The following is a 26,488-nucleotide window of genomic DNA, read 5'->3' as shown; positions in this document are numbered from 1 at the left end:
CCAAGTTAGGACAAGCTACTCGTCCTAACTCGAGATAGGATTAATCCAAGCGTTTTGTGAATTTTGTTTTGCTCCAATAAATCACAATAGTTTTGCTGAAAGGCATTCAAACTATTTCTTGTTATCAATCATTACGTGATTTGAAAAAAATGTGAAGTCATGAAGATATGATGCAGGCCTCCTCTTGTAAACTTCCTTTGTGTATCACTCATTTTAATGCAAGGGAGCAGAAATTATGCAACCACTGAAAATAAACTTACTGTTTGGAATCAAGTGGAGTACTTGTTTATCTGATAAAGGCACTGGACACACCTTTGGTAATTGTAAAAGACCAGTATTCTCACTTGGTGTATCCCAACATATACATAAAATAACAAACCTGTGAACATTTTGACTCAGTTGGTCATCGAAGTTGCAAGAGAATAATAAAGAAAAAAACAACTTAGTTGCACAAATTTGGGTGCTTTCAGATGCATAATAAAATACTTTTTGTTTGAGCGGGAAATAACCTCTACCAAACTTCGTTCAGGGGGAGCAGTTTCTCACAATCTTTTATAATATCAAAACAGCTATTTATTGCTCATAACAAGAAAGTTGTTATGCTAAAAATTATTTTGAGTGATTACCAATAGTGTCCAGTACCTTATTTGGTAATAGGTAATGGAGCGCTGCTGAAAGTACAAAACATTGTGAGAAACAGCTTCCTCTGAAGTAACGTAGTTCAAAATTTTTCACTTAAATATTTGAATTTTGGTTTTGGGACCTTAAATTTAGATTTTGGGGTGTCGAAATAAAGCATCTGAAAGCACACAACTTGTGCAACAAGGACATTTTTTTCTTCCATTATTCTCTTGCAACTTCGACAACCAATTGAGTTCAAATTTTCACAGGTTTGTCATTTTATGCATATGTTGAGATACACCAAGTGAGAAGACTGGTCTTTTACAATTACCTCTGGCATTCTGCTTCGCTGCAACACCCCAAAAATAATTCCTGACAATAATAATAATATTATGTAGCACCTTTAAGTGTTTACAGGGTGCTACGGCGCATTCAGCAGCCACAGCCAGGAACACCGGGGCGAACCCCCTCTCTTTTTGATAAGTGCACTGGGTTCTTTTACATGCGTTACACAACACATGGGACCAACAGCTTTACGTCCCATCCGAAGGACAAAGCAAAGGCTAATTGTCTTGCCTAAGGACACAAGTGTCACGGCTGGGGATTTGAACCCACACTCTGCTGATCAGAAAAACCAGAGTTTGAATTCGGTGCTCTAAACCGCTCGGCGAAGACATGTCCACTAAAAAAGGTTGGCCTTGAAAGTATGCATTGCAAATGTGTTTCCTTAGTTTCCATGGCAATAATCTCAATCAGATACAATTTTACATCAGCAATTGTTGCAACGAGTCCCTCTCATTGGTCAGGAATGTTCTCATTAGCATATCAATGTTCTCTCCACAACGCGACACCTGTTTCTCCATGGCAACGCGGAACTCTTCCTTTCCCCCTTTGGTGATGTTACGAGTGACAGTCCTTTGTCTGTGTGCGAGTAAAGAAAAGTCATGTTAGAAAATAAAGAAAAGTTGCAACAGTCTGCATTGATAACACATGTACAAGATATGAAATATTCAAAATGAAGGGAAGAGAAAACAAGTTATTGTTATTATTACTATTACTATTATTATTGATCTTGGGTTGAACACGAAAAATTGACTGGAGCGTGATTTGAACCAACTACCTCTGGATTAACGTGCCGCCAATATAGGGTTAGATACATGTAGCTCAATTGGAAGAGCCCCGTCAGTTTCCCTTGTGATTTTTTATTTGATTGCATCCCCTTAAGGTGATCCCCTAGCTGCTGCTTTCCAGATTGTATCGTTAACTGGGGTTTAAAAATATTGACAAAATAAGGGAGACCCCAACATTGGGCTAGATAGCTCAGTTGGTAGAGTGCAGGCGCGTTAACTATGAGTTTGAATCCTGCTAAAGTAAAGTAAAGTTGTTTTGGTTCATCCCAAAATCGTAATGTGAGAGGCTCGGACCGGGGGATCGCGATCGGCCTGCACCAAGACTATCCAATACCCTTAAAACATGTTAGAAAATAAACTTCACCTCATGACCGAGGGGTTTGGAGGCAGCAGATCCAGCTGCAACTTCCCTCCAGAATCTGTCTTCAAGAAAGCAAACTCCTCCAGCATGTCAATGTCTTGAATCAAGTTATTAAGGAATACTAAGTTAAGACAAGATTGTCTAGACAAGATGGTCTAGACGAGATGGTCTTAGGAAAAGTATTGTTGGAATCAATCCTCCAATTTCAAGATCAAGAAAACAACCTGTGAAAGAAGGCCTATTCAGTGCTCACATTTTGGGGAAAGCAGCAAAACATGTACAAACATGCCTTTAAAGACAACTTTTCTTAAAGGTAGTGGACACTATTGGTAATTACTCGAAATAAATATTAGCATAAAACCTTACTTGGTAACGAGTAATGGAGAGAGGTTGATGGTATAAAACATTGTGGGAAACAGCTCCCTCTGAAGTGGAGTACTTTTCAAGAAAACGGTAATTTTCCACGAATTTGATTTCGAGACCTCAAGTTTAGAATTTGAGGTCCCGAAATCAAGCATCTGAAAGCACACACTTTATGTGACAAGGATGTTTTTTTCTTTCATAGTTATCTCGCAACTCCGACGACCAATCAAGCTCAAATTTTCACATTTTACGCATATGTTGCGATACAGCAAGTGAGAAGACTGGTCTTTGACAATTACCAATAGTGTCCACTGGCTTTAAAGGCAAGGTTTACTTTTGGTAATTACTCCACAATTGAATGGCCACAAAAACTCACTAGGGTAAAGAGCACTGGTCCGCTGTTGATATTCTCAAAAACTACAGCACCTCAGCAAGTAATATTTTAAGCAAGCTTTCTACCATCATTACCTTTATATGCTGTAAGTATAATGTAAATCTGTAGATGCTTGTGTTTTTTTGTTACACAAAAAAGAAGCAAAACCCTTTAAGGTCTTATAGGATCCTTATAATAACTTACCCAGTCAGTTTTCCTTGTAGATTATTAATTGATATAAAGGATACTTATGATATACTGGAAGAATGCAGGATAGAAGAAACTCCCTTGCTTCTTCAGCTTTTTGACGAGGTCTTGAAACAATACCTCTTCTCTCGGCCAATCATATTGCATTAACACCAGCATGTGACCAAGAGCCATGTCTTCTGTCTCCGCGTGGTGAAAAACTTTCTTCTGGAGAAATCAATATACATTTTTTTGTTTAATTACCTTCTTTTTTCCTGTCTTCCTTTTTAAAAGAGGGTGGGAGCAAATTATTTGCACAGAAAGTTCATCATGAGGAGTATTTACATACTTGGTTACGCCTTATGACAATGAGGTCACCCAAAGAACATATCTGCCCCCATCAACCAACTAATTAAACGCCGCCGCTCTGCCTTCTTCAGTCATGTCGCTCGCCTAGCTGACAACATCCCAGCTAAAAAAAGCTCTAGGCATCGCCATCAACTCAAGGGGGGGCCTAGCACCAGCTTCTGGCTGGAAGAGACCTAGAGGCCGCCCTCGATCATCCTGGGCCCAACAACTTGGTCGGCCTAGCGAAATTGACCACATGTGGCGCGAGGCTGTAGGACGTGGACAGAGGAGATCGGCGCGACGGACCCTTGCTGTCTCTGCGGTTGATTATTTGATTGATTGTGCCTTATGAGTGGCAACTCTGGGGTGATCTCTCTCAATCTTCTGCAATTATTTATGTCATTTGAGCTCCAATAGAACCTATTCACAACGCGAAGACAAGTTGCACAGAAAGTTCATAAATATGAGTTAATCATACCTTGTAGCAGAGTAATAAGAGCTGAATGAAGTATGGAAGGAGAGCCGGTGCTGTGCAGGTTACCAGTGGAAGTTGTCTCATATTCTTGCTTAGCATCTTGTCCGTTGTGCTACTCTGACCATTATAGGGCAGGTCCTTTGATGAGAGGGTCAGGTGACATACAGCATTCAGGGTCATCTCACAAGCATTCTATGGGCAATAAATGGTTTGGTGTATTCATTTATTTCATCTCATTTAAAGCCATTATACACTTTCGGAACAGAAACAAAAATAAAAGTTCACAGATTTACAAATAACTTACAGGGTTTACAGAAGGTCATGGTGAAAGACTTCCCTTGAAATATTATTCCATGAAATGCTTTACTTTTTGAGAAAACATTAAAACAATTATCAATTCTCGATATCGAGAATTACGGATTTATTTTAAAAAACATGTCATGACACGGCGAAACGTGCAGAAACAAGGGTGGGTTTTCCCGTTATTTTCTCCCGACTCCGATGACCGATAGAGCCTAAACTTTCACAGGTTTGTTATTTTATATACAAGTTGTGATACACGAAGTGTGGGCCTTTGGACAATACTGTTTACCGAAAGTGTCCAATGGCTTTAACCAAGGAAGTCCCATCAGGGACCAATTTAATGGCGCTGCTTACTGTTAGCAACAAATCGGCGCTTACTAACGTATTTCACATGTTAGCAGGGAAGTTTTGCTGACAATTGCGCATGCGTACTCTAGGATACTAGGCATTCTTCACTGACACAGCTAGCGCAGAAATTTTGGCCCTTGCCCAGTAGCCGCAGAATTTGGTTGTAAGCAGAGCCCTCAAATTGAGTCCTTTTGTTAATGAGCTGTTCTCCCTGGGGACCCTGGTTGCACACTTCAACCCAAGTTCATCCTTCACGTTAATAGGAATTTGTGTACACAAATATTTTATATGCAGATTACAATTCGTTTTTGTGACCCATAAAGAGGTCATTCATGTATTGTTAATAAACAGCCGTGAGGTGGTTCACACTGTTTTCGAAGAAAGAAAAAAAAAGCACTTACAGAATGCTGGCTCAATCTAAAGTAGCAAGCAGCGGTCTGCAAGAGGGTCTTCAGAAGTTGCTGAATAAAAAAAATAAAAAAAATAATAATAATAATGATGGGTGTTTAAACTAAGTGGCAACATGAACAATGTCAAAGTGCTTCACAGCGATTGTAGAACCTATCACATCAGCTAGTCAGAAATAGAAAAGAGGAAGTATTTTTTATAAAGTGATTTATCTACAGCATCTAAAAACATCCTAGTTGATTCAAATTGGATCTTTGACGCATCGGCTGAGAGCTTGTGTGTCAAAAGAAACTTGTCTATAAAGAGAGTGAGCCCTTTTCTTAACTTGAGAGAGAGACAAACAAATCATCAAGTGATAGGGGTTGGTGTCCAATGATCTGATTTGCAGTGCAAATGATGTACAAAAATTTTGACACCTTCTTATAATATTCGGCACCTTGTATGTGTTTACAAGGTAAGGCAGCGCACTCAGCACCAAATCCTGAAAGAAAAAGGTTTTACCTCGTCTTTTTTTGTGCATCACACAACACTCCGGACCAACGGCTTAGTGTTCAATCCAAAGAACAAGTAATTCCAGTTCAGTGTTCAAGTGCCATGAGTGAACTGAACTGTGTTACTGATATCAGCAGAGTGTGGGTTCGAGCCCCAGTTGTGGCACCTGCTTACTAGAGCAAGATAATACACCACTATTGCTTTGTCCTTTAGATGGGATGTAAGCCAACACCAGAACTTGAATAACGAACCCCTGGCAATGACACTCCGCCATCATCTCCAAGAATCTTTGTTACATGACTACGATAACTACACAACTACTAACCTGGTTGCCCTCTATGTGCTGTATCGTGGATAATTTCTTGTACTGCTCCTGAAGCATCCTTAATGCTTGCCCAAACTCAGCCTGGAATAAATGATGAAATAAGATTTTTGTGATTTGTGATGTTATAACAGATATATAAAGGGTCACATGGTGTAGACTGTTAGAGTGATTACCAATAGTGTCCAGTACCCTACTTGGTAACAGGTAATGGAGAGCTGCTGAAAGTACAAAATATTGTGAGAAACAGCTTCCTCTGAAGTAACGTAGTTTTCAAAATTTTTCACTTAAATATTTGAATTTGGTTTTGAGACCTTAAATTTAGATTTTGGGGTGTCGAAATCAAGCATCTGAAAGCACACAACTTGTGCACATGGTGTAGACTGTTAGATGTAACTTGCTTATTAGAGATCACAGCTATGCCAATAAGTTATTCAGCATCACCCGTGAAATAAGTTTTGATCTTGTGGAAAATACACTCTATTCTTCTGAAGGTATTGTCCAATTATTCATCTCAATTCATGTATTCAAGCTGTGTGTGTTGTCCTCAATCCATTCATTCACGTTAATTGACTTGTTAGGATAATAATGAGTTGATTACTTATCATGTGCAACAAAAATTGTATCTTGAATGTTCTTCAAGGCTGTTTTCTGATAATTGTTTGTCTTGCCACCCAAGAAGCCACAATGATACATTGTTAGCATTAAATTGGTTTCATAATATTAAATAATATTAAACCGTTCTTACATAGCGCATAATTATCACAGTGAGGTCCCTATATAAAGCGCATGATACAAAGCTAATAGGAAAGGTTTGCACCACCATCCCTAAAACTAATCCATACTACATAAAACTGCTCCGATTTGAGCCGAGGAGGGAAACTCACACTCACCTTATACAATAACCGATCAATCTGAAATGATGTAAACCACTGCCACGACTCCGCCTTCCATCTCGAAAGTAACCAATTTAAATCTAAAGAAAAACGAACCAAACAGGAGCTACATGTATAATGGCACCGTCATCAAACCAATCTTAAAGACACTTGACACTATTGGCAATTAATAATTGAAATAATTGCTTTGTTAGCATAAAAAACTTACTTGGTAACGAGCAATGGAGAGCTGTAAAACAGCTCCCTCTGAAATAACGTAGTTTTTTGCAAAAGAGGTAATTTCTCACTCAAATATTAAAAGACTTCCGACCTGAAGCCTTTATTATTTTATTACTTATTAGGCATCTGAAAACACTCAAATGTGTGCAACAAGCGTGTTTTTTTCTTGCTTTAGTCTCTCACAACTTTGATGACCATTTGAGACAACATTTTCACAGACTTGTTATTATGTTGGGATACACCAGGTGAGAATACTGGTCTTTTACTGGACTTTAAGAGAAAGTTGGCTCTAAAACAGAATTTCACTTACCTTTTTCAAAAGATTCATTCGAGTAGAGAAGTTGCCAGCAATCAACTGCCGTCTGGAACATGTCAATGACCTCCTGTGTGACCCCTGCTGGTTTGTTTACCCGTATCGTAGCAACAGGGAAGTGGAAACCGGGGTCATCGGAGCTGTCTGAATCTCCCTAAGAATACAAAGCAAGTAAAAGTTGTTTGTTGTTAGAGATATTTGATCCAAATTCATTTGAGGCATTAATTGCTCTGTTTTTCAGTGTAAAGATTATATTGTGAAACTACATTGTTTGAAAAAAAAGCATCAAACGAATAAAGTAATCAGATTGAAGTAGATCAAATTGTGCATTGATATTTGAGGTTGAACAAAGCAAGTCGACTAACATGATGGGTTTATTTGCTGACGCTCTACCAAGTGAGCAATCTAGCCATATGTTTTCTCCCAAAATGTGCACTGTAACACTACATGAATATAGTTTGAAAAAAACGTGCAACAAAATACAGATTTTTATCAAATGCATGTATTATGTAGAGCAACTTGTGCATTAAAACACTATGTAGTTTGAATAAAGAGCCAACAAATACAGAATTTGATTTAATGCACCTCTCTGGTATATCAATGTGTACTGGTACTATAACATTATGTAGTCTGAATAAAATGTCTAATAAAGTCATAACTTGATTAAATTCATCTGTTCAGTAGATCTATCACCTCTTTGTCCGTGCTATCCAGTTTCCTCTTCTTGTGAGCGTGCTTGTGATGTTTCTTCATCCTTCTCCTACACTCTAGATCTTCAAGGAGTACTAGGGATGAGAGATGGCTGGAACCTGTGCTGGTACCTAGGTAATAAGGAGAAAGACTACAGTATGTAAAGAGACCCTTGTGTTGTGTACCATCCTGGATTATATTCTGAGAAACAGAAAAAAGATTAGAGTATGTAAACATAGCTTTCAGTTTTGTACGAACCTGGGTAGTATGCAGGACAAAGATTAGAGTATAGACCAATCCGACAAAACAAAATTGGTAGCGCCCTCTATAGAAAATTACCAACTGCGGTGTCTTTAGGTGCACAATCTAGTCATTGAAGACAACCCAGCAAATGGCACGCGGTCCTCAACGCTTGCGCGCCCGGTGCGCGTCAGATTGGTCTATATAAAGATAGCTTTCATTTTTGTATACACCAGGGACATTTCTCAAACGCCGTCTTGGGCTTGTGGCTGGGGCTCTGCGCACTGCCTTATGCAGTGGAAAGGCAGCGAGTCCGAACTGGCCTTCAGGCCTATTCTTTTTGGGGCAGCATGCTTTTTGCACGCGGTGGTGGTTCAAACATCAGACAGCGCTGGAGCCCAAGCCGAGGTTTGAGAGAGGCCCCTGGGTATTAGGAGACCGATCAGAGAAAAAAAAATACCCGGACGCATATCTGAAACTCAAAATTGTTTTCGGGCGATTGGCACAAAGTGTTTTTTGTCTGTGCTGAAATGATTTGCACAAAAATGTTTGCACAATCAGTCGATCTTGCAGGAATAGTTCGTGCAATTGCCGATCGTGCAGGAATGAAAGGTTTGTGCAATCAGCTTATGTATTTGAGCATGAATAGTTTGCGCAATTTGCCGATAGTGCAGGAGTAGTGTGCGCAATATGCCGATAGATATGGAATAACTTGCACAATTTAGAGATCGTGCATAAACTGTTTGCGCAATTTGACAACAATGCAGGAATGGTTTGCGCAATTTGACGTTAGTGCAGGATTGGTTTATTAGTGCTCGGACAAAATTTAACCCTGTGGAGAACCCCGTGTGTTGTGTACAAACCAGGGCAATATGCAGGAGAAAAATAAAAGTATATTTAGAGAGCCTTGTGTACTGAGATGAGATGAGCACTGAGCATAAACATATCAAAGGATTAGGAATCACCAGGATTGTGTGGCTGTTATGGACCTTTGATGCAACGTAGAGAGGTTTATTATGAGTTTCACTATTCTGATTTACTTTAAAGAATAAGGAATATGTTCAAAAGGTAAACTGCCAGATAAGAAAAGCACTTTTTCAACTCACTAGCAAACTGTTCGGGATCTACAGCACTGGCATACCCATGTACTGCTTGAAGGTAAAGAACTAGCGTTGAGTAGAAGACAGGCTTACGAATGTTGACTGAGTCATTCCCTTTGGCTCGGCTGTAGTTCTCATTTATATGGAGCCAGTTCACTGTGAATGGTCTGGGAAAAACAAACACGGTAGGTAGAAAATAATGTAAAATCTGCATCAACATCAGGTATACAGTATGTTGCTTTCATGAGATCAAAGTTCCTTTAAGCTTACAAGATTATAATTACATCAAGAAATGTTGCAAAGAATTACTCAAAAGTTTTCCAAGCTGTTCAAAGCTACAGAAGTTATGTCCAGTTTTTATACTTGCCCACTTTTTTTCATTTGTAATGTTAAATTAGCAATGCCTGTCATGGACAAGCAAACTTGCTTGGAGCATAGTGTATGTAGCATAGTGTGTGCACATGTCATGTACATGTAGCATAGTGTATGTAGCATAGCAAATGCAGTGTAGGATGGAAAACCAGATTGGTATTATGTAAATTATGTAAATTAACGAACCTCTCCTCATCTGGTACAAACTTGGAGTCCCATCCACATTTATTTGCAATCATAGCCAGCAGTCTATGAAGACTTTCCCATGGCCTAACCAGCTCACTAAACCCAAATCCATGTCCTTTGGCTCCAGCCGACTTGATCCCTGGTGACAGGAGAGGAGTTGGAGGTCCCTTTGCCCCCTTCTGATCGGACTTCCAAGCTGGCTGGGAAGCATACACTGTGTAGAACTCAATGGCCTTCTGAAGCCATTTGTAGTATTGCTTGGGGGCGCAGTTCACCTCCTTACTTGCACAGATAGTGGGGAGGACTTCACAAACTACAGAGTGGAAAACACAAGAAAATATGCAATTCAATTCAGATCAGATACACATTTATTTCCATGCTTCTTGTGTGCAACAAGGGTGTTTTTTCTTTCCTCTTTCTCTTGCAAATTTTATGACCAGTTGAGCTCACATTTTCACAGATTTGTTATTCAGTGCATAATGTTGGTATACAACAACTTAGATTACTAGTTTTTGACATCTACCAAAGGTGTCCAGGGACTTTAGGCCGAGTAAAAAAAACAAACATGTTTCACGTCCGGGTTTTTCAAAAAAAGGAGGAAAAGGGGCTTTTTATTTTTAATTTTTTATTTCAAGATGGCCGCCATTCTTTGTTAAAATGTCAAATATCCATTGTTTTTTCTTCTGCTGAAATACACAAAACATAAATGAAACAATTAAGTCGAGGCATTCACTGAGATCATTTAAAATAACCCTGTTTAAAAAAAAAAAAATGTGCATACAAAAAATAAAATAAAAAATTAAATAAAAAAGGAGGCGGCCTGTAAAAAGGAAGGAGGCGGCCTGTAAAAAGGAAGCGGGCGGGGACGCGAAACATGTTTTTTTTTTTACTTGGCCTTAAAGTTAAGTGTATTATATCTGATACACTAAAACTTATTAAAGGCAGTGGACACTATTGGTAATTACTCAAAATAGTTATTAGCATAAAACCTTATTTGGTTACAAGTAATGGGGAGAGGTTGATAGTATAAAACATTGCGAGATACGGCTCCCTCTGAAGTAACATAGTTTTCGAGAAAGAAGTAATGTTCCACGAATTTGATTTCGAGACCTCAAGTTTAGAATTTGAGTTCTCGAAATCAACCATCTGAAAGCACACAAGTTTGTGCGACAAGGGTGTTTTTCTTTCATAGTTATCTCGCAACTCCGACGACCAATCAAGCTCAAATCTTCACAGGTTTGTTATTTTATGCATATGTTGAGATACAGCAAGTGAAAAGACTGGTCTTTGAAATTTACCAATAGTGTCCACTGCCTTTAAAAGGGTTAAACACAATAAAGAAATATAAGAGGATCTGACCCATGACACGACGGAAGCGATTGGTTGCCTGCTTTTCACCTTCGGTCTTCTCTGCTTCTATCAGCATATCTACCAATGGTATCTGCAAATACAATTAAAAACAGCAGCCGTAAAATCACAGGTTGTAGTTCAGTTCTTTGTAAAAAAAATTATTTATGAATTGAAAAATGACATTACTTATCAAAAGGCAGAAAGTGTGCACTTGATGATAGAGCAATCACCATCTATTGTCCCAAATTCTGGAACAAGTTCCCTGCATATCACAGATGCCAGTTCACTACATCTTTTATCAACCCAAGGCTCAAAGCCACTCTTGGGGTAAGAAGCTACTCTGTAAGTAGAAAAACTATTAAACTTTAAAAAATAGCTAAGGGGAGCTGAAGGTGTGAATTGATATTCCCGTTTAAACAGTCTAGATTGTAGGATGGAGGGAAACATGCACCAGGCAGGGAGTTCCAAGAGATGCAGTATGTGGAATAGTGCTGTTGGAATGGCTCTTTGTTCTACATCTCAGCAGATCAAGAGTGTTTGGGTGAGGAGAAGCAGAAAGTCTGGCATGCTCATATATTCTGATAGGAGGAACTACATTAAATCAAACACACTGGGGGGACTTTTACCATAAAAACATATGTAGAAAAGACAGAGGCTGGCTACAGACCAACTGTGAGAGTAGGTTGTAACAATGAATGATCCCAACACTTCATGAACTCGATAAAAGGAACGTTACCGAATTGGTAAAAAACAAAAATCATGAAGACCACAGATTTACTTATCCCTTGAAATATTTGTCGGAAATTTCATATTTGATGAGAAATAAGTTTAATCTAACTTCGAGTTCGGAGTGTATCGCTCAGTGAGCGCTTTACTCATTTTTGTTTTGGCATCGCTGAATGCAAAATTTGTAATGGGTTTTTCACTATTTTCTCGTGATCCAGAAGGCCGATCGATCTCGAACTTGTACAGGTTTGTCAGTTTATGTATAAAGTGCTTACACTGCGGCCAGCAACTTATTTGCTAGCAAAACCAATTCTGTAATGTTCTTTTAATAATACGCTTCTACACTCATCTAATAAAGATAACTGACAGGCAGAAGCTCCAGCCCAAATGTGACAACAGTACTCCAATAGGGGACGTATAATTGGCTTCCACAGGAAGAGAGTAGAATCGGGAGGTAAGAACTTCCGAGCTTGATACAGAAAACCAACTTGCATGGAAGCACTCATTGCAATGCCCGAGATAAACTTAAAACTCACCCCATGCTCAACAATAGCTGCTGGGAAGCGCTTGATCAACAGTAACTTCAGTTTACATTTCTCCAAGATATCTTTGCAGTGGTCTATAAATAACCCATACGAGAGAAATTTAGGCAAGTGGGATCTAAGCCTGTGACTCTTTCTTTGAAACATTTCCACTAAGAAGTGTTTTAACGTCGTGCACAAGCTTACGTTTTTGCACAATGTAATCAACACATACTGGTAGTCAATGTAAAATATATAACTTCGCGTCTAAATGCACAACCGCTGAGCAGCAATGCAGTGTTGACCCTTTCACGAAATGGAGCCAAATAACGGAGCAAAGATCGAAAATTTTCAGAATTCTCTTACAGGTTCAATCGACTGTATTTCGCTTTTTATCTAAAGGGCATTTATGAATGAAAGTAAAAGAGTAGCGAGTCCGTCTTTTAACTGGCCGTTTAAATCCTTGTAGGGTTGTGACCTTCGGCTCGGTCCTTAATTCCAAGTCCATGACCCTGCCATTTCTTATAACCTTGTTGTCTACTCTTTTATTTCCTTAAAAACAAACACCTCACCCATGAGACACCCCTACCTTCACTCACCTGCACTAAGTAGCAAGATATCATACTGTGTCTGGTCAGGGAGAGCTCCAAATACACCTAAAAGAAACAATTCAAAGTAATCATTCACTTTAATTTCATTCTCAGAAAAACGAGAAGGAGTTTGCCCAATGGTTCCTGGTCTGATCAACAGCATATTTCGCTTCAGCCCCTTGTAAACCATGACATAATAATAATAATAATAATAATAATAATAATAATAATAATAATAATAATGATAACAATGATTTGGGGGGGCTAATCATCCTTACTTGCAGCTAAGAGCTGAAATGCGAAGGACGCGGCTACAACGTGTTTGAGAAGCAGGCATGCAAGGGCGCCTCTGGCTGCCAGCCACATCAACCCTTATCATGACCACGGAGCACAGCCAAGATCGACAGTGTTTGATAAGTTTCCAGAGGGAGGAAAACCTGATGGTCTGTAAAACCCTCGTGGCACAGCAGAGAACCAACGCACAACTCAACTCACATATGGCCCTGGCCGGGAATCGAACCGGAGCCACCTTGGTGAGAGGCGAGCGCTTTACGCATGCGCCAACCATGCCACCCAAAAGAAAATAATAGTTTTGTATATAAAAAACAGTCTTGTTCATGAAATTAAATGGAATAGGTGTCACACTTTAACAACGTAGATCAACAATACCTTGCAGGAAAATACTGAAAGTTAAAACGCCTTGAGGGCCACTGAGTGACTGAGTCAGTGAGTGACGGACCGATATAATATAAAAAGCCATAGTACTAAATTATTAAAGAAATGTATCAAAATTGTGACCTCGTTGGATCCAGACTCTAGTACAGTTGTAGGCCTTTCAGTCTTTGAAAACGAACAATTGTAAATTAAAACAATTTGGTGACAATTGACTTGAGGAGATCTAGTTGAAAATAAAGATAACAATCCTACCTTGTAGAAATACTCCATTTTCATCATCATTGTGTGTCTTCAATGCTCCCGTTATTGTATGTAGTTCATCCCATAACACAACCTCTTCCTTAAACTGCTCAAACCTGGAGAAGTCAGAAGTCAACATAAATATCATCAAAAAAACACTTTTGAAAAGAAAATAATAGTTTTGTATATAAAAAAAACCCAGTTTTGTTCAATTTGTGGTAATCTTTGATGTAATTTTTATTTACAAATAAAAATGACATCATTGCAAATGATTCTCAGAGATAACCTAAAAATTACAAGTAATAATCAACTTTCAAAGGCACATACCCTTATTAATGAATTACCTTCATTGTTTGAGCAGAATTTGATATAAAAATGCCTAAATAACTTTCTAAAGTTTCCACAAATCTGGTTAGAGGTACCAAATGAAGAAAAAAATTATCTCGAAAATCAAACTTTGCCGAAATCACATTTTAAAAGTTTTGCCAGCACCAAATCATAACTGAGTTTAGATTTTTTAAGGGTTTACTTACATCTCCAGAAGTAGCAGCGAAGCTGGGTGTGTGTTTCTTGCTCTTTTCTCAATGCAGTATGCCTCAAACTGTGGAACAAAATTATTCATCGCAGTTCGCTGCTGTTTTTTTTTCATTTTGTAAAACATATTTAATTATAATGAGTGTGTTTTTAGGGTTTGCATTTTTATAAATTAATTTGTCTGAGGTTTATGTTTTCCAAAACGGCTTGTAAAATATAGTGTCAAGGTCATTGAAAATTCCCTAAGTATACTATTAATACTTCCGGATAGCTTTCCGTATGGCGCCACCACTTTTTCAATTCACTTTACAAAAAGGGATATCTCATAGAGGTAAGTTAGATACTGTATTATTTCATCATCGAATGAAAAAGTGGTGGCGCCATACAGAAACTTTTTCTTAATTTGAAAAACATTTTTATTGTGTGCGGCCAGAAAAGGAAATGTCAATATCGCACTACCTCTTCTAACAATACATTGAAAGTCAATGGTTGCTATTGTTGGAATGTTGGAAATGATTGTAAATCATTGTTGGGCTGCTTTACTTTTCAAAACTCAAATTCAGAAATGAAACTCTCTAGATATTCTTCAATTCGACATAGTTCCCCAAGCACTGTCCAATCACACTGTAATCACAACAACTAGTAAAAATTTTCAAAATTGTTTACAAAACATATCGTAACCGGGTAAGGGAAAAGTATGTGACAATTAACTGCAGACTCAATAATTTAAGTGACTCAGTTTACCTGAATTCGTAGGTTCTGTGGATGCAGCGTTCTGGCTGTGATCAGCAATGATTTTGAAGCATCCGGATCATACTTCAGGCATTTCTGTGCTTGTTCTACAAGCCATTTCGGGCCGAAACTAAGGTCATTTTCACCGTCCATTTTATGTATTTTTTCACGGCGCACAAGCAGTCTTGTTCCAAGCATTCACCAACGTCTACAACAGCATAGGGATAAACCAGACTGTTATGTTTTACTAGATGAACTACAGAGGGCGCTATGACCATTTAGACGGAGGGAAACTGTTGAGAGGTTATAATATAGGCGTGGCCACTAAACGTCGGACGATTTGAAATCCATCGCAAGCCCCCGTCGCAAAAGCCCGTCGCAATATCGGATGGGTTTGTTCTGTCACAGAAAATACGTTCTCTTTTGCATGAAGAGCACGCGTTATTCACGTACAGCAGATGCATTGCCACTGAATTTTACGATGGATTTGAGTTTTTGCTTTTACTTGTTGAGCGCCCGCAAAACTCAATGGCGCAAATTCGCCCATTTTGCGACGGGCTTGCCACGGGCTTACGATGGATTTCCAAACGTCCGACTTAAGTGAAGTCAGTTTCTCAAATCCGTCGCAAGTTTGCGACTGATTTCGAAATTTGCGATGGATATTGGCTGTTTGCGATTGATTTAAAGTTTCGTGAAATCGGCCCGTGTTACCTATCGGCAAGTTGCTTTATAAAAAAGAATTGTAATCGTTTGTTTGTTTTGAAAGGCATATGGTTAGAAAGATGTTTTAAAAGTAGAATACAATGATCCACACAAATTTGCCTCAAAATTGCGTAGTTTTCGTTTGCCAACATTTTTGGCGACCGTGAGTCGACGATGCAAAAGAAAAAACAGTGCAATTTTCGAGGCATGTTTGTGTGATCATTGTACTACTTAAAGACAGTGTACACTATTGGTAATTGTCAAAGACTAGCCTTCACAGTTGGTGTATCTCAACATATGCATAAAATAACAAACCTGTGAAAATTTGAGCTCAATCGGTCATCGAAGTTGCGAGATAATGATGAAAGAAAAATAACCCTTGCAACACGAAGTTGTGTGCGTTTAGATGGTTGATTTCGAGACCTCAAGTTCTAAACTTGAGGTCTCGAAATCAAATTCGTGGAAAATTGCTTCTTTCTCGAAAACTATGGCACTTCAGAGGGAGCCGTTTCTCAGAATGTTTTATACCATCAACCTCTCCCCATTACTCGTCAACAAGAAAGGTTTTATGCCAATTATTATTTTGAGTAATTACCAATAGTGTCCACTGCCTTTAATAAGACCAATTTCCGGGTGGGGGGGGGGGGGGGGGATTTCCCCCAGTTTTTGTTAACTCGTGTGTAGGTATAATTATATGGGCACGTGAGTCTCCCTACTTTTTCGTTCACTTGTAATGTAAAATTACCCCACGCCGTAAATGTTATGACTATCGATGTCCCCCCCCCCCGCCCCCAATCTTTCAAAACATATTGACGCCCATGAAGTAGACCATAACCTCGTGAAAGTTCCTATTCTATTGAATGTGAAGTTTCAAGTTCATACCAGGTGCTTTTGATAGCAGACAAGGGATGCTGTGAAGAAGAAAAAACATGTGAACTAAGGTACGCAATTTTAAGGGGGTAACAAAATTGCTTCAACAAATATGACAGGATGTTTTGAAGACGGAGGGTGAAAGGACCACACAATTTCCAGGTATAAATTTGTGTTGATCATTTATTTTATTTTGAAACATCTTTCTTACTATACTTTAATAACAAGCACATTTTGGAGCAAGAAATGCCCAACCATGTAAAGGTATTTCAACAAAAGTCAGACTCAGTACTCGTTATAAAAAATCCTTTCTGCTCAAAATGCAAAATTCAACAATTTCAATCACAACCAAAGATGTCATAAACTTTCTTTAAAGGCAGTGGACACTATTAGTAATTGTCAAAGACTAGCCTTCATAGTTGGTGTATCTCAACGTATGCATAAAATAACAAACCTGTGAAAATTTGAGTTCGATTGGTCATCAGAGTTGCCAGATATTTACTGAAAGAAGAAACACCCTTGTCACACGAAGTTATGTACGTTTAGATGGTTGATTTCGAGACCTCAAGTTCTAAATCTGAGGTCTCGAAATCAAATTCGCGGAAAATTACTTCTTTCTCGAAAAATATGGCACTTCAGAAGAAGCCGTTTCTCACAATGTTTTATACCATCAACCTCTCCCCTTACTCGTCACCAAGAAAGGTTTTATGCTAATAATTATTTTGAGTAATTATACCAATAGTGTCCACTGCCTTTAATCAAAACAAGATATTTCAATGTTTCAGGGATGTTGCACCCTCCTAAGACGATGTGACCTATGTTTACATTCAAACCGCCCTCTGTTGACAAAACACTATATACGTCATGTTTCGCTGGGCACTGAGTTGCGTAGTCATAGTAATATTGCGTACACTTTCTAGCTGGCTGCGGAACGTTGGTTGTGTGTGACCACGCAACACCAATGGTCATAATAAAATGGCGCTGCTCAACTCGCGCATGCGCAATGCGCGTTTAAATCCCAGCAGCGGCAGGGGTCACCGCTTTTGTTCGACGTCAAATTATCCAATGGCATCGCCGTATTTGTGTGACGAAACAATGAATATTGATGATAAGCTGTATTAGTCGTTAAACCAGCACTTAATTTAGTTATTATCACTTTCCTTGGATTTAAAACATTCCAGTCTGGAAAAGTTTTTGTGTGGGCAAATATTGAATCTTTTTCATATGATAGGCCTACCGGTATTTTTTATTAAAAAAAAAAACCCAATTAGCTTTGACTTTTCACAAACGGACGAGGCTGCAGCTATTTTTTAATTTTTTATGTCGGATCCTTAAATTAATTTTCCATTCAAATAAGAAAAAAACTTTAAAACAAATATACAATGAGCAAGAAATGTTTGCCCTTAAAGCCATTATACACTTTCGGAACAAACAAAAAAAGGTTCACAGATTTACAAATTACTTACATGGTTTACAGAAGGTCATGGTGAAAGACTTCAGAGGGAGCTGTTTCTCACAATGTTTTATACCATCAACAGCTCTCCATTTCTCGTTACAAAGCAAGTTTTCATGCTAACAATTATTTTGAGTAATTACCAAAAGTGTCCACTGCCTTTAAAAACCACCTCAAGTCTGAATCCTCAAGGTCAATCAATACTTTCCAAGGAATTATTTGAGAAAAAATACTAATAGGAAGAAGCTTGTTAATTGGCATGCGCCCCCTATAGTTTTGGAACGTGCAATCGTGGCTGGGTGATTGCAGTCCCTGTGGTTTTTCGCATTTTATACAATAATTGAGTTCTGAAAATATATGAAAAATTGTTTTGGTTTTAATGCTTTTTCTAATTTTCTATGGATGCAATAAGAATCCTGAGGAGATGTGGATGGTATATATTTAATCTTGGAAGAAAACAAAAAAATGTTTACCATACAAAAACTGTATAGGGACAGCAATCTCCAAGACAAACACTGATGGACTAACCAGCTTTATTTTCCTAACCCCAGGCTAAATTGGGCGCCAAAGTCTGCGATTCAACTTTGAGGTGTTGATAGATGCCCCAGTACAGGATAAACTTCAATAGCAGGTTCAGTGGATTTTTTTTCTCCAGATGTGGCAGATGAAAAACCATTAGTCAGGGATAGCTGTCACTGTGGTGACTTGTTGGAGAGTTAACATACAGTTACATTATAACCAAGTTTGACAAACTTACAATACTGTACATGTATGTGAAATTTTTATTCAAATGTAAAACTGCTCATTATCATTATACAGCAATCTCGTTTAGAAATATTTCCATTTGTATCGAAACCAAAGATGTGAAAAAGCTCCCAACTACACGTTAAATAACGGCTCCCTCAATGGAAATAATGGTTTCAATACAAATACAATCGTTTACAATCATTATTTTACAATCGAATGATTAGTTAAGTGAGTCCTGTAATATTAAAACCCACACTCGGATGACTTGGACATAATAACTTCTTAAGAGTAAGACCAATCACTTGGCCATAACTCGCTATTTATATACATTAAAAAAAGACCTACACAATACAGAGAACAATTTCAATTCTAAAGCGAAATGCTCCACAAATTAAAATGCAGTAGTTGGTACTCAAAAATGTACATTTTCCTATTACATTAGTGTGTAACAATCGATGTGCACAATTTTCATAAAGCTGTTTAGCAGAAGATCTGCTTAGCAAAAAATTGCTGCGCAAAAACAGAGTGGGCACCAGTTGCAGCAACGTAAACTATCTGGAATGTTATCTGGTAACCTGTATTTACTAAACAAGATTATATTCCTGTGCTTAGCAGGTTTATAGATTATCAGTGAATGCTATCCCAGGGAACTTAACAATAATGGGGACATAGTTAACTACCATAAAAAAGAAAAACCTGTAATGACATTTTCAATTAAGTTCTTAGATTTTCTATTAATTGTAAAAAATATTGAACACTGGCTACAGTTGCATTACTTCATTAACATTATTTTTGTATTGTGACATGACACTTTGCTAAGCAATTTAGATTGATTATGATCAATGATTATCTTAGCTCTTTATATAACTAAGCCCTGGTGTTGTGGTTGTTATCATTTAGATTGCGAGTTATAGGGCGCGTGATAGCTAATAATGTTGGGGCGTTCAGTTTCGTGGCAGAGATGCAGAAGAATATAAGACTTGAGTCAAGTCTAGTGTCCCACAGTCCACAGTCCAAGAAGCCTTGATTACACTCAAGATTGGTTGACTGCATCTCTAAAGGTTATCGTTTCATTCTGCAGGAGAACATTTTCACAAAATAATTATATGATTTTTTTTATTTCATTATTATCTCGCAACTTCAACGACCAATTGAGCTCAAATTTTCACAGGTTTGTTATTTTATGCATATTTTGAGATACACCTAGTGATAAGACTGGTCTTTGACAATCACCAATAGTGTCCAGTTTCTTTAAAAACCTTTAAACAAAGTTTTGCACCCGTTGGTTGTGTAAGTGTTTTTTGCACACTAAACGAGAGGATGATTTGATTCTTTCCTAAACTTTCAAAGATGGTCCTTCTAAAAAATCAATCAACTGAGCATTTGCTTATTGTTTGGATGAAGCCAACTTTCAAGGGCCTCCCTTTGAGTTTATTTACTGACACAAATTCAACTCCATTTTTAATTAGGTTTTCCACCAGTTAACTGCAGTTGGTTGTACGCATGTGTGTTTATTGCATACTTAATGAGCGAAATATTGGATTCTTTCAAATCAACTTTTTACAACCTTAGAAGATGCCCTTTGAATAATAATTCAACTGTTCCTGTATTGCTTGTTTTTTTGGATGAACGTTTTCTTAAAATAAAAGTGAAATAATGAAAGGACTTGTTAAAGCTTACCAAGCGGTGTGTTGTGGATCCCTTGCACCTGTCCTCCATTGACCTCCAACAACAGGGCCCAATTTCATAAAGCCTGTAAGCACTACAATTAGCTAAGCATGAATATTGTTCCTTGATAAAAAAAAAAAGAACACCAACCAAATTGTAGTTGTTGCATAAAATGCTTGATACTGGTGGCATTCAGCTGTTGCTTGCTTATCCTGAAAATCACGCGGAAATTTGGTTGGTAATCCCGTTTTCATTCAGAAAGAAATTTCACGCTAAGCAAATTGTTGTGCTTACACAGGCTTTATGAAACTGGGCCCAAGTCCAGCTGACATGTGTCCAACACTACTGCCAACAGGTCCGGTTGTAGTCGCAACTTCGCAATAGACTGCTTAAAACCTTGGAAAAATAATGGTAAGCACATACAAATTATATATTTTTTAAAAATATCTTTATCTTAAATTGCAAGATGAGCTGACTTCAAATCGCTTTAGGAAGATTTTAAATTTTGTTTGATTGTACAGGAGCTGGGTATTAAGTTGTTTTTAAAGCTCTGTTGTTGACAGGCCGTTCACCGTGCCTGCTTTTGTAGAAGCTCAAATGCTACTAGTATTTGGACTGCTGACTATACAACTATTTAAAAGTTCAAAATGTGGATTGTTTGCATGTATACTTTTTTATCCCAAAGTTATCATTATACTACAGTAGATTTGTTATGATCCTTCAAGCTTCCTGAATGAGTTGTTAGTCAAATTAGTAGTTTTTTTTTTAAAACCAGTTTGTCACCTGCTATTAACTGTTGCTTGACATAAGTCAGTGGTGAGCACTGCCTCAGCTCCAGCTAAGATTTCATTACACAAACTTCTTTAACATCATCAAGATTGAAACACTGATTTTTTGAAGAATAACACATAGAAGGTTTAGCGTTTGGGGTCACATCAATTAGCCGAAGTCAGGTTTACCATTCATTAACTGGGAAAACCTAAATACTATACCAAATCAATGGTGTTTCAGACACTGCAATATGTGCACAAGTCCTTGCCAGGAGATCCATTTCGGCATTAACAGGCTACAGAATGTGAGAAAACAAACACATTTTAATTACCAGTTGAGGGAAAAGAAAGGTAATATTTTTCAATCACATTAAAGGGAAGGTACACTATCGGTAATTGTCAGACCACTTGGTTTATCCCATCATAACCATAAACAAAAAAGGTGTGAAAATTTGGGCTCAATCAGTCATCGAAGTTGCGAGAAAATTATGAAAGAAAAAAACACTCTGTTGGACGAATTTGTGTGCTTTCAGATAAGAGTAAAAGACTTCTAGCTAGAAGTCTTTGATTATTTTAGTGATAAATTACCTTTTTCTCAAAAAAAGTTAATAAGTTAAAAAGTTTTTAAGTTAATAATTGTTTTGAGTAATTACCAAACGTGTACCTTCCCTTTAAAGCTTAGTTCAAACACAAATTCCCAACGAATAATTTGCCAAAGTTAGGCTGTGCTCAACTATTGCAAATTGTTCACAGCAAAAAAAAAGAAAAACCAAACAGCTAGAAGATGAGAGCATACTGATCGAAATGTCGAGTTGAAACCAACGGTTCTTTTCAGAACCACATAATCATTACATGGTGTTACCGTCAACCTTTCCATATCGTTTTTTTCCACAATGAAAAGTTTAAAATCCTACTAACAGCTAGAGTTGTGATGTCAATACTCGCTTGGCATTCGCAGGAAGTATGAACCGGGCTTCATCATCCCTTTATCAAATATACTTCACCTAATACTTAACCTTTGCTGCCAGCACTTGATGATGTGTTGACCCCAATAACAGACTGTCGTGAAAGAAGAAAACAGTCAAAACCTGGTGAGGAAATCGTTAAAAGCTGAAAAGAGGAATTGGCTAGTTTTCTCTCTTGCCACCCATGGACTTTTACCCGATAATCACTTGTTATACTTACCTTGCTGCAAACAGCCGAAAACAACGCTGTAAAAAACAAAACAAAAAATGGTTTAAAGCTGCACAAGAATTTGGTTAGAGCTGTTGAGAAAATGTTTGTTATTTGGAAGTTGTTGAGAAAGTGTTGGCTATTGGAGAGCTACAATGTATTGATAAAATGTTGGTTATTCGGAAGCTGTTGATAAAATGTTGGTTATTTGGAAGCTGTTGAGAAAATGTTGGTTATTTAAGCTGTTGAGAAAATGTTGGTTATTTGGACGCTGTTGAGAAAATGGTGGTTATTATTTTGGATGCTTTTGAGAAAACGTTGGTTATTCGAAAGCTGTTGAGAAAATGTTGGTTATTTGGTGAGAAAATGTTGGTTATTTGGAAGCTGTTGAGAGAATGTTGGTTATTTGGAAGCTGTTGAGAAAATGGTGGTTATTTGAATGTTGTTAAAAAATGTTGGTTATTTGGAAGCTGTTGAGAAAATGTTGGTTATTTGGAAGCTGTTGAGAAAATGTTGGTTATTCGGAAGCTGTTGAGAAAATGTTGGTTACTTGGAAGCTGTTTAAAAAATGTTGGTTATTTGGAAGCTGGTGAGAAAATGTTGGTTATTTGGAAGTTGTTGAGAAATTGTTGGTTATTTGGATGGTGTTGATAAAACGTTGGTCATTTGGAAGAAAATGTTGGTCATTGGGAAGAAAATGTTGGTTATTGGAAAGCTGTTAAAAATGTTGGTTATTCGGAAGCTGTTGAGAAAATGTTGGTTATTTAAGCTGTTGAGAAAATGTTGGTTATTTGGAAGCTGTTGAGAAAATGTTGGTTATTTGGACGCTGTTGAGAAAATGTTGGTTATTTGGAAGCTGTTGGAAAAATGTTGGTTATTTGGAAGCTGTTGAGAAAATGTTGGTTATTTGGATGATGTTGAGAAAATGTTGGTTATTTAAGCTGTTGAGAAAATGTTGGTTATTTGGAAGCTGTTGAGAAAACGTTGTTTACTTTTACCCTGATACTTCACCTGTTATACTTAACCTTTGCTGCCTTCAGTCACTCACCAGAGACATCAGAGGGAGAGTCTTCATCTTCGGCATTTACTGATGACTGGGTAGCTCTTAGTTTTGTTTCAAGATTGAGTATCTTATAATCAAGGCTAAGAACTACACCAGTCATCTTATACTTTACCCGTGCCAGTTAACCTGAGGGAGTTAGTCTGTTTTCTTAAGCTACCACTTTTCTTACTCTAGGCCTTTCTGTCTTACCACCATACAAACCTTGGCATCACTGGTGTCTTCCCCCATGGGTGATCTGCTCTTTCTTTTCTCTCATCATCTTCAGTCTTTCTCCTCGTTTGTTTTTTCTTTTTTTTCTCGCAGCGCTTGCAAAGTGGTTTACGGAAGTTAATATAAAGATGCGCATTTTGAGACTACAGCTTTAGAAGAATTTTACTGCTAAAAGGCACCCATCCCATATTTTGTTCTTTTATTTGAACTTAATTTGCAAGAATTACAGCTATTTGCTTTATTTCGTATGATTTGTTTCCCTAATTTTCAAGACTTAATTAGTTGAAGGTTTCTCCATTCATAAATGATGTAATGCTGATATTAGGAGTATGTAAATTAATAGTAATTTAGCTTGTCTAAATTATCTTTATAAATACTCCGTAATCAAACATTATCCATCAAATGAATGGTAATTTGACTAACATATTCGACTGCATTATTACTTTTACTTATTGTTGAAGATTTATGTTAATGGGAGCGTGTAAAATTGCTTTTAATTTAAATTAAATTGTTGTGCTTTGCTTTGTCCAACAAAATCAAGTTTTCATCAGAACTATTGAGAATTATTGTGAATGAATTTTAAGTTGCATTTTTATTCTTCCTGTTCTAAACATTATGTTTTACTACTTGGAGTTTAAGAACATGACAATTATAAATAAACATGACAACTGGTAACTCCAAAATAAATTTCCAGAAATTTCCTAATTAAAAAGCATCATTGGCTTCGACCAATATGCAAATCAAGAAATGCCAAACCAAGACACTCTGAAGTCACCTTGGAAACTCTCAGGCAAGGACAACATCAACAAGATCGATGAACATCAAGGAGGGGAAGGGGTGGTACGAGGGGTGGGACTCTGCAAGAGAACGGGTAAGATCTTCTCTTACTCTTTGCAGTCTTCATCTTGTCTTGATCTTGATCTTGAGGATCAACTTTCGCTATCCAACCTCCACTATTGCGCTCTATTAAAAATCTGACTTTTTAACTGTTGGTTGTTTTCAGAAAATTCACAACTCAAAAGTAGGTGTTTCATGCACATTCAATTCAATTGATATTTCAGTAGCAATTTATCATGTGCAATCACTAAAAATGTGTGGTACTTTAAGTTCGAGAACTAAAATGTTTCTGTGTTCACACGCCTTACTCCATTGCATTTAGGCCTACTGCCAGTTGAGAGATTATCAAAAGGTAAAACTGCAAAAGCTGACTTTGAAAAGTGGAGGTCGGATATATGGCAAAGTTGTTTTTACCTTGGTCCTTTGGTGACCTCCAAGTACGTCCACATACCACAAATCCATTGATCTTCAACACCCATCTGGACAGGCTGTACAATCTAAAAATTTAAGTAAAAAGAAAGAAAGACATTAATTTATCAAAGAGGTTAAAAAGTGGTGGCGTGATACGGAAAGTTATCTACCGAACATACCTTACCTACTCAATCAAAGAGTCCAGATACGCCCTGGACATAGTGAAAAACGTGCTTTATAAACTAAAAAACAAATTCACAGACGAAAAAGGTTTCGGCGGTGGTTCACCCTCCTACTTTGACCCCAAGCTTACCTCCACAAAACTAATGTTGTTGGTTCGATGTGTACAGCTTTGGTAATTCGGCGGAGTTCCCCATCCATGCATTCACTAACTCAAAACCGAAGTTTACAGCATCATTGCTTTCTGCAGTTGATCTTGAGAACTTCGTGAAACTCTCGAAATTTACTCAATGTCGTTGTGCTGAAGACTGCAGTTTCTAGTAAAAGCTTGTCTAGCCACCCAGTGACAAAAAGGCACAAATTTCATACATTTTGTCATGTAGGCCTACTTGCAATCTCGGCCAAATTGGTACCAAACGTGCAACAGTTATTGTCGAAATATTTCTGAATGCACATAGCTGGCCAGGGTAAGAATTTCGACACATTTACGGGTATACAAGTTCATCAGAAAACGCGACGTCCAAAGTTGTAGAGCCGAGAGGTACCGCCTGCTGCTCCAGTGCGCGACACGGGGAGAAATGCCAAGGGGTCACACGGCTGCAATGGTCGTCTCGAAAAAAGCGCAAAACTCCTTACAATTGTGTCTAACAATGAGATGAACATCAATGAGGTGACATTCCACAGTGACCCCGCCCAAACAAAAGAACAGAACGTGGATGAATTAATTCATTCAAGGGACATCAACACTGAAAAGGCAGTAAGACCTATGGAGAAATAATATGTTGACTCAAAAGAACTAAGCAAGTTAGTGTTCTTTGAGAATGGAAAGCTTTTTCTCTTTATACCATATAGACTTTTTGGAGGGTTGGTGAACAGTTTGCAACAATCAATTACAGACAATGTTGATTTTAAATGAGAAACAAATAATTGTCTAGTTTTTATTGATGTTTTTGACTTCCAATAACTTGTTTTAAGGCACTAGTACAAAGGGCTCTCTTTTATGGTAAACGCAAACACATGGGCTTCGACTTTTGTATCTATCCAGGGGCGGATCCAGGATTTTCCAAACGGGGGGAGGGGGGGGGGGTCGGGGCGTGATTTTTTTTGTCACAATGAAAGACCGCGCCATCCCCAGGCAGCATTTCTTTATGCTACGAAATTGCCAGTGTCGTTAGTGCTCTCAATGGGAAGGTTGTTTCTTCTTAATTGCATGGCTCTGCTTACCGTAAGCAAAGAACTTGGCGCTAACGGAAACAGTGAATTCCGAGCTTAGTTCAAGCGTATTCCACG

At 37.9% G+C, this 26,488-nt stretch overlaps 1 protein-coding gene across 1 annotated transcript; it reads right to left on the bottom strand.

Annotated features, from left to right (window-relative positions):
- Positions 1-1,218: 1,218 nt before the first annotated feature.
- Positions 1,219-15,349, bottom strand: LOC117291471 (integrator complex subunit 10-like). The gene is made up of 17 exons (XM_033773194.1): positions 15,127-15,349; positions 14,382-14,449; positions 13,861-13,964; positions 12,943-12,999; positions 12,359-12,441; positions 11,106-11,187; positions 9,747-10,059; positions 9,195-9,355; positions 7,852-7,979; positions 7,156-7,312; positions 6,624-6,706; positions 5,734-5,814; positions 4,910-4,969; positions 3,861-4,049; positions 3,097-3,262; positions 2,116-2,209; positions 1,219-1,542 (listed from the first exon to the last, which is right to left on the bottom strand). The coding sequence occupies exons 1-17, from the start codon at positions 15,310-15,312 to the stop codon at positions 1,386-1,388; spliced, it is 2,169 nt and encodes a 722-aa protein (XP_033629085.1). The 5' UTR covers positions 15,313-15,349; the 3' UTR covers positions 1,219-1,385.
- Positions 15,350-26,488: the final 11,139 nt, after the last annotated feature.

The sequence above is a fragment of the Asterias rubens genome, chromosome 6 (genome assembly GCF_902459465.1).
Source record: "Asterias rubens chromosome 6, eAstRub1.3, whole genome shotgun sequence".
NCBI classification, from domain to species: Eukaryota; Metazoa; Echinodermata; class Asteroidea; order Forcipulatida; family Asteriidae; genus Asterias; species Asterias rubens.
The sequence above is the reverse complement of the archived record's forward strand: the minus strand, read 5'-3'. Positions and strand labels throughout refer to the sequence as shown.

Coding starts and splice junctions, on each gene's coding strand:
- LOC117291471 (XM_033773194.1), bottom strand. CDS start 15,312: ATGCTTGGAACAAGACTGCTTGTGCGCCGTGAAAAAATACATAAAATG. Junction 7,313..7,851: donor TGGATAGCACGGACAAAGAG/GTGATAGATCTA, acceptor TTGTATTCTTAG/GGAGATTCAGACAGCTCCGA. Junction 2,210..3,096: donor ATTCTTCCAGTATATCATAA/GTATCCTTTATA, acceptor ACTTGATTCAAG/ACATTGACATGCTGGAGGAG.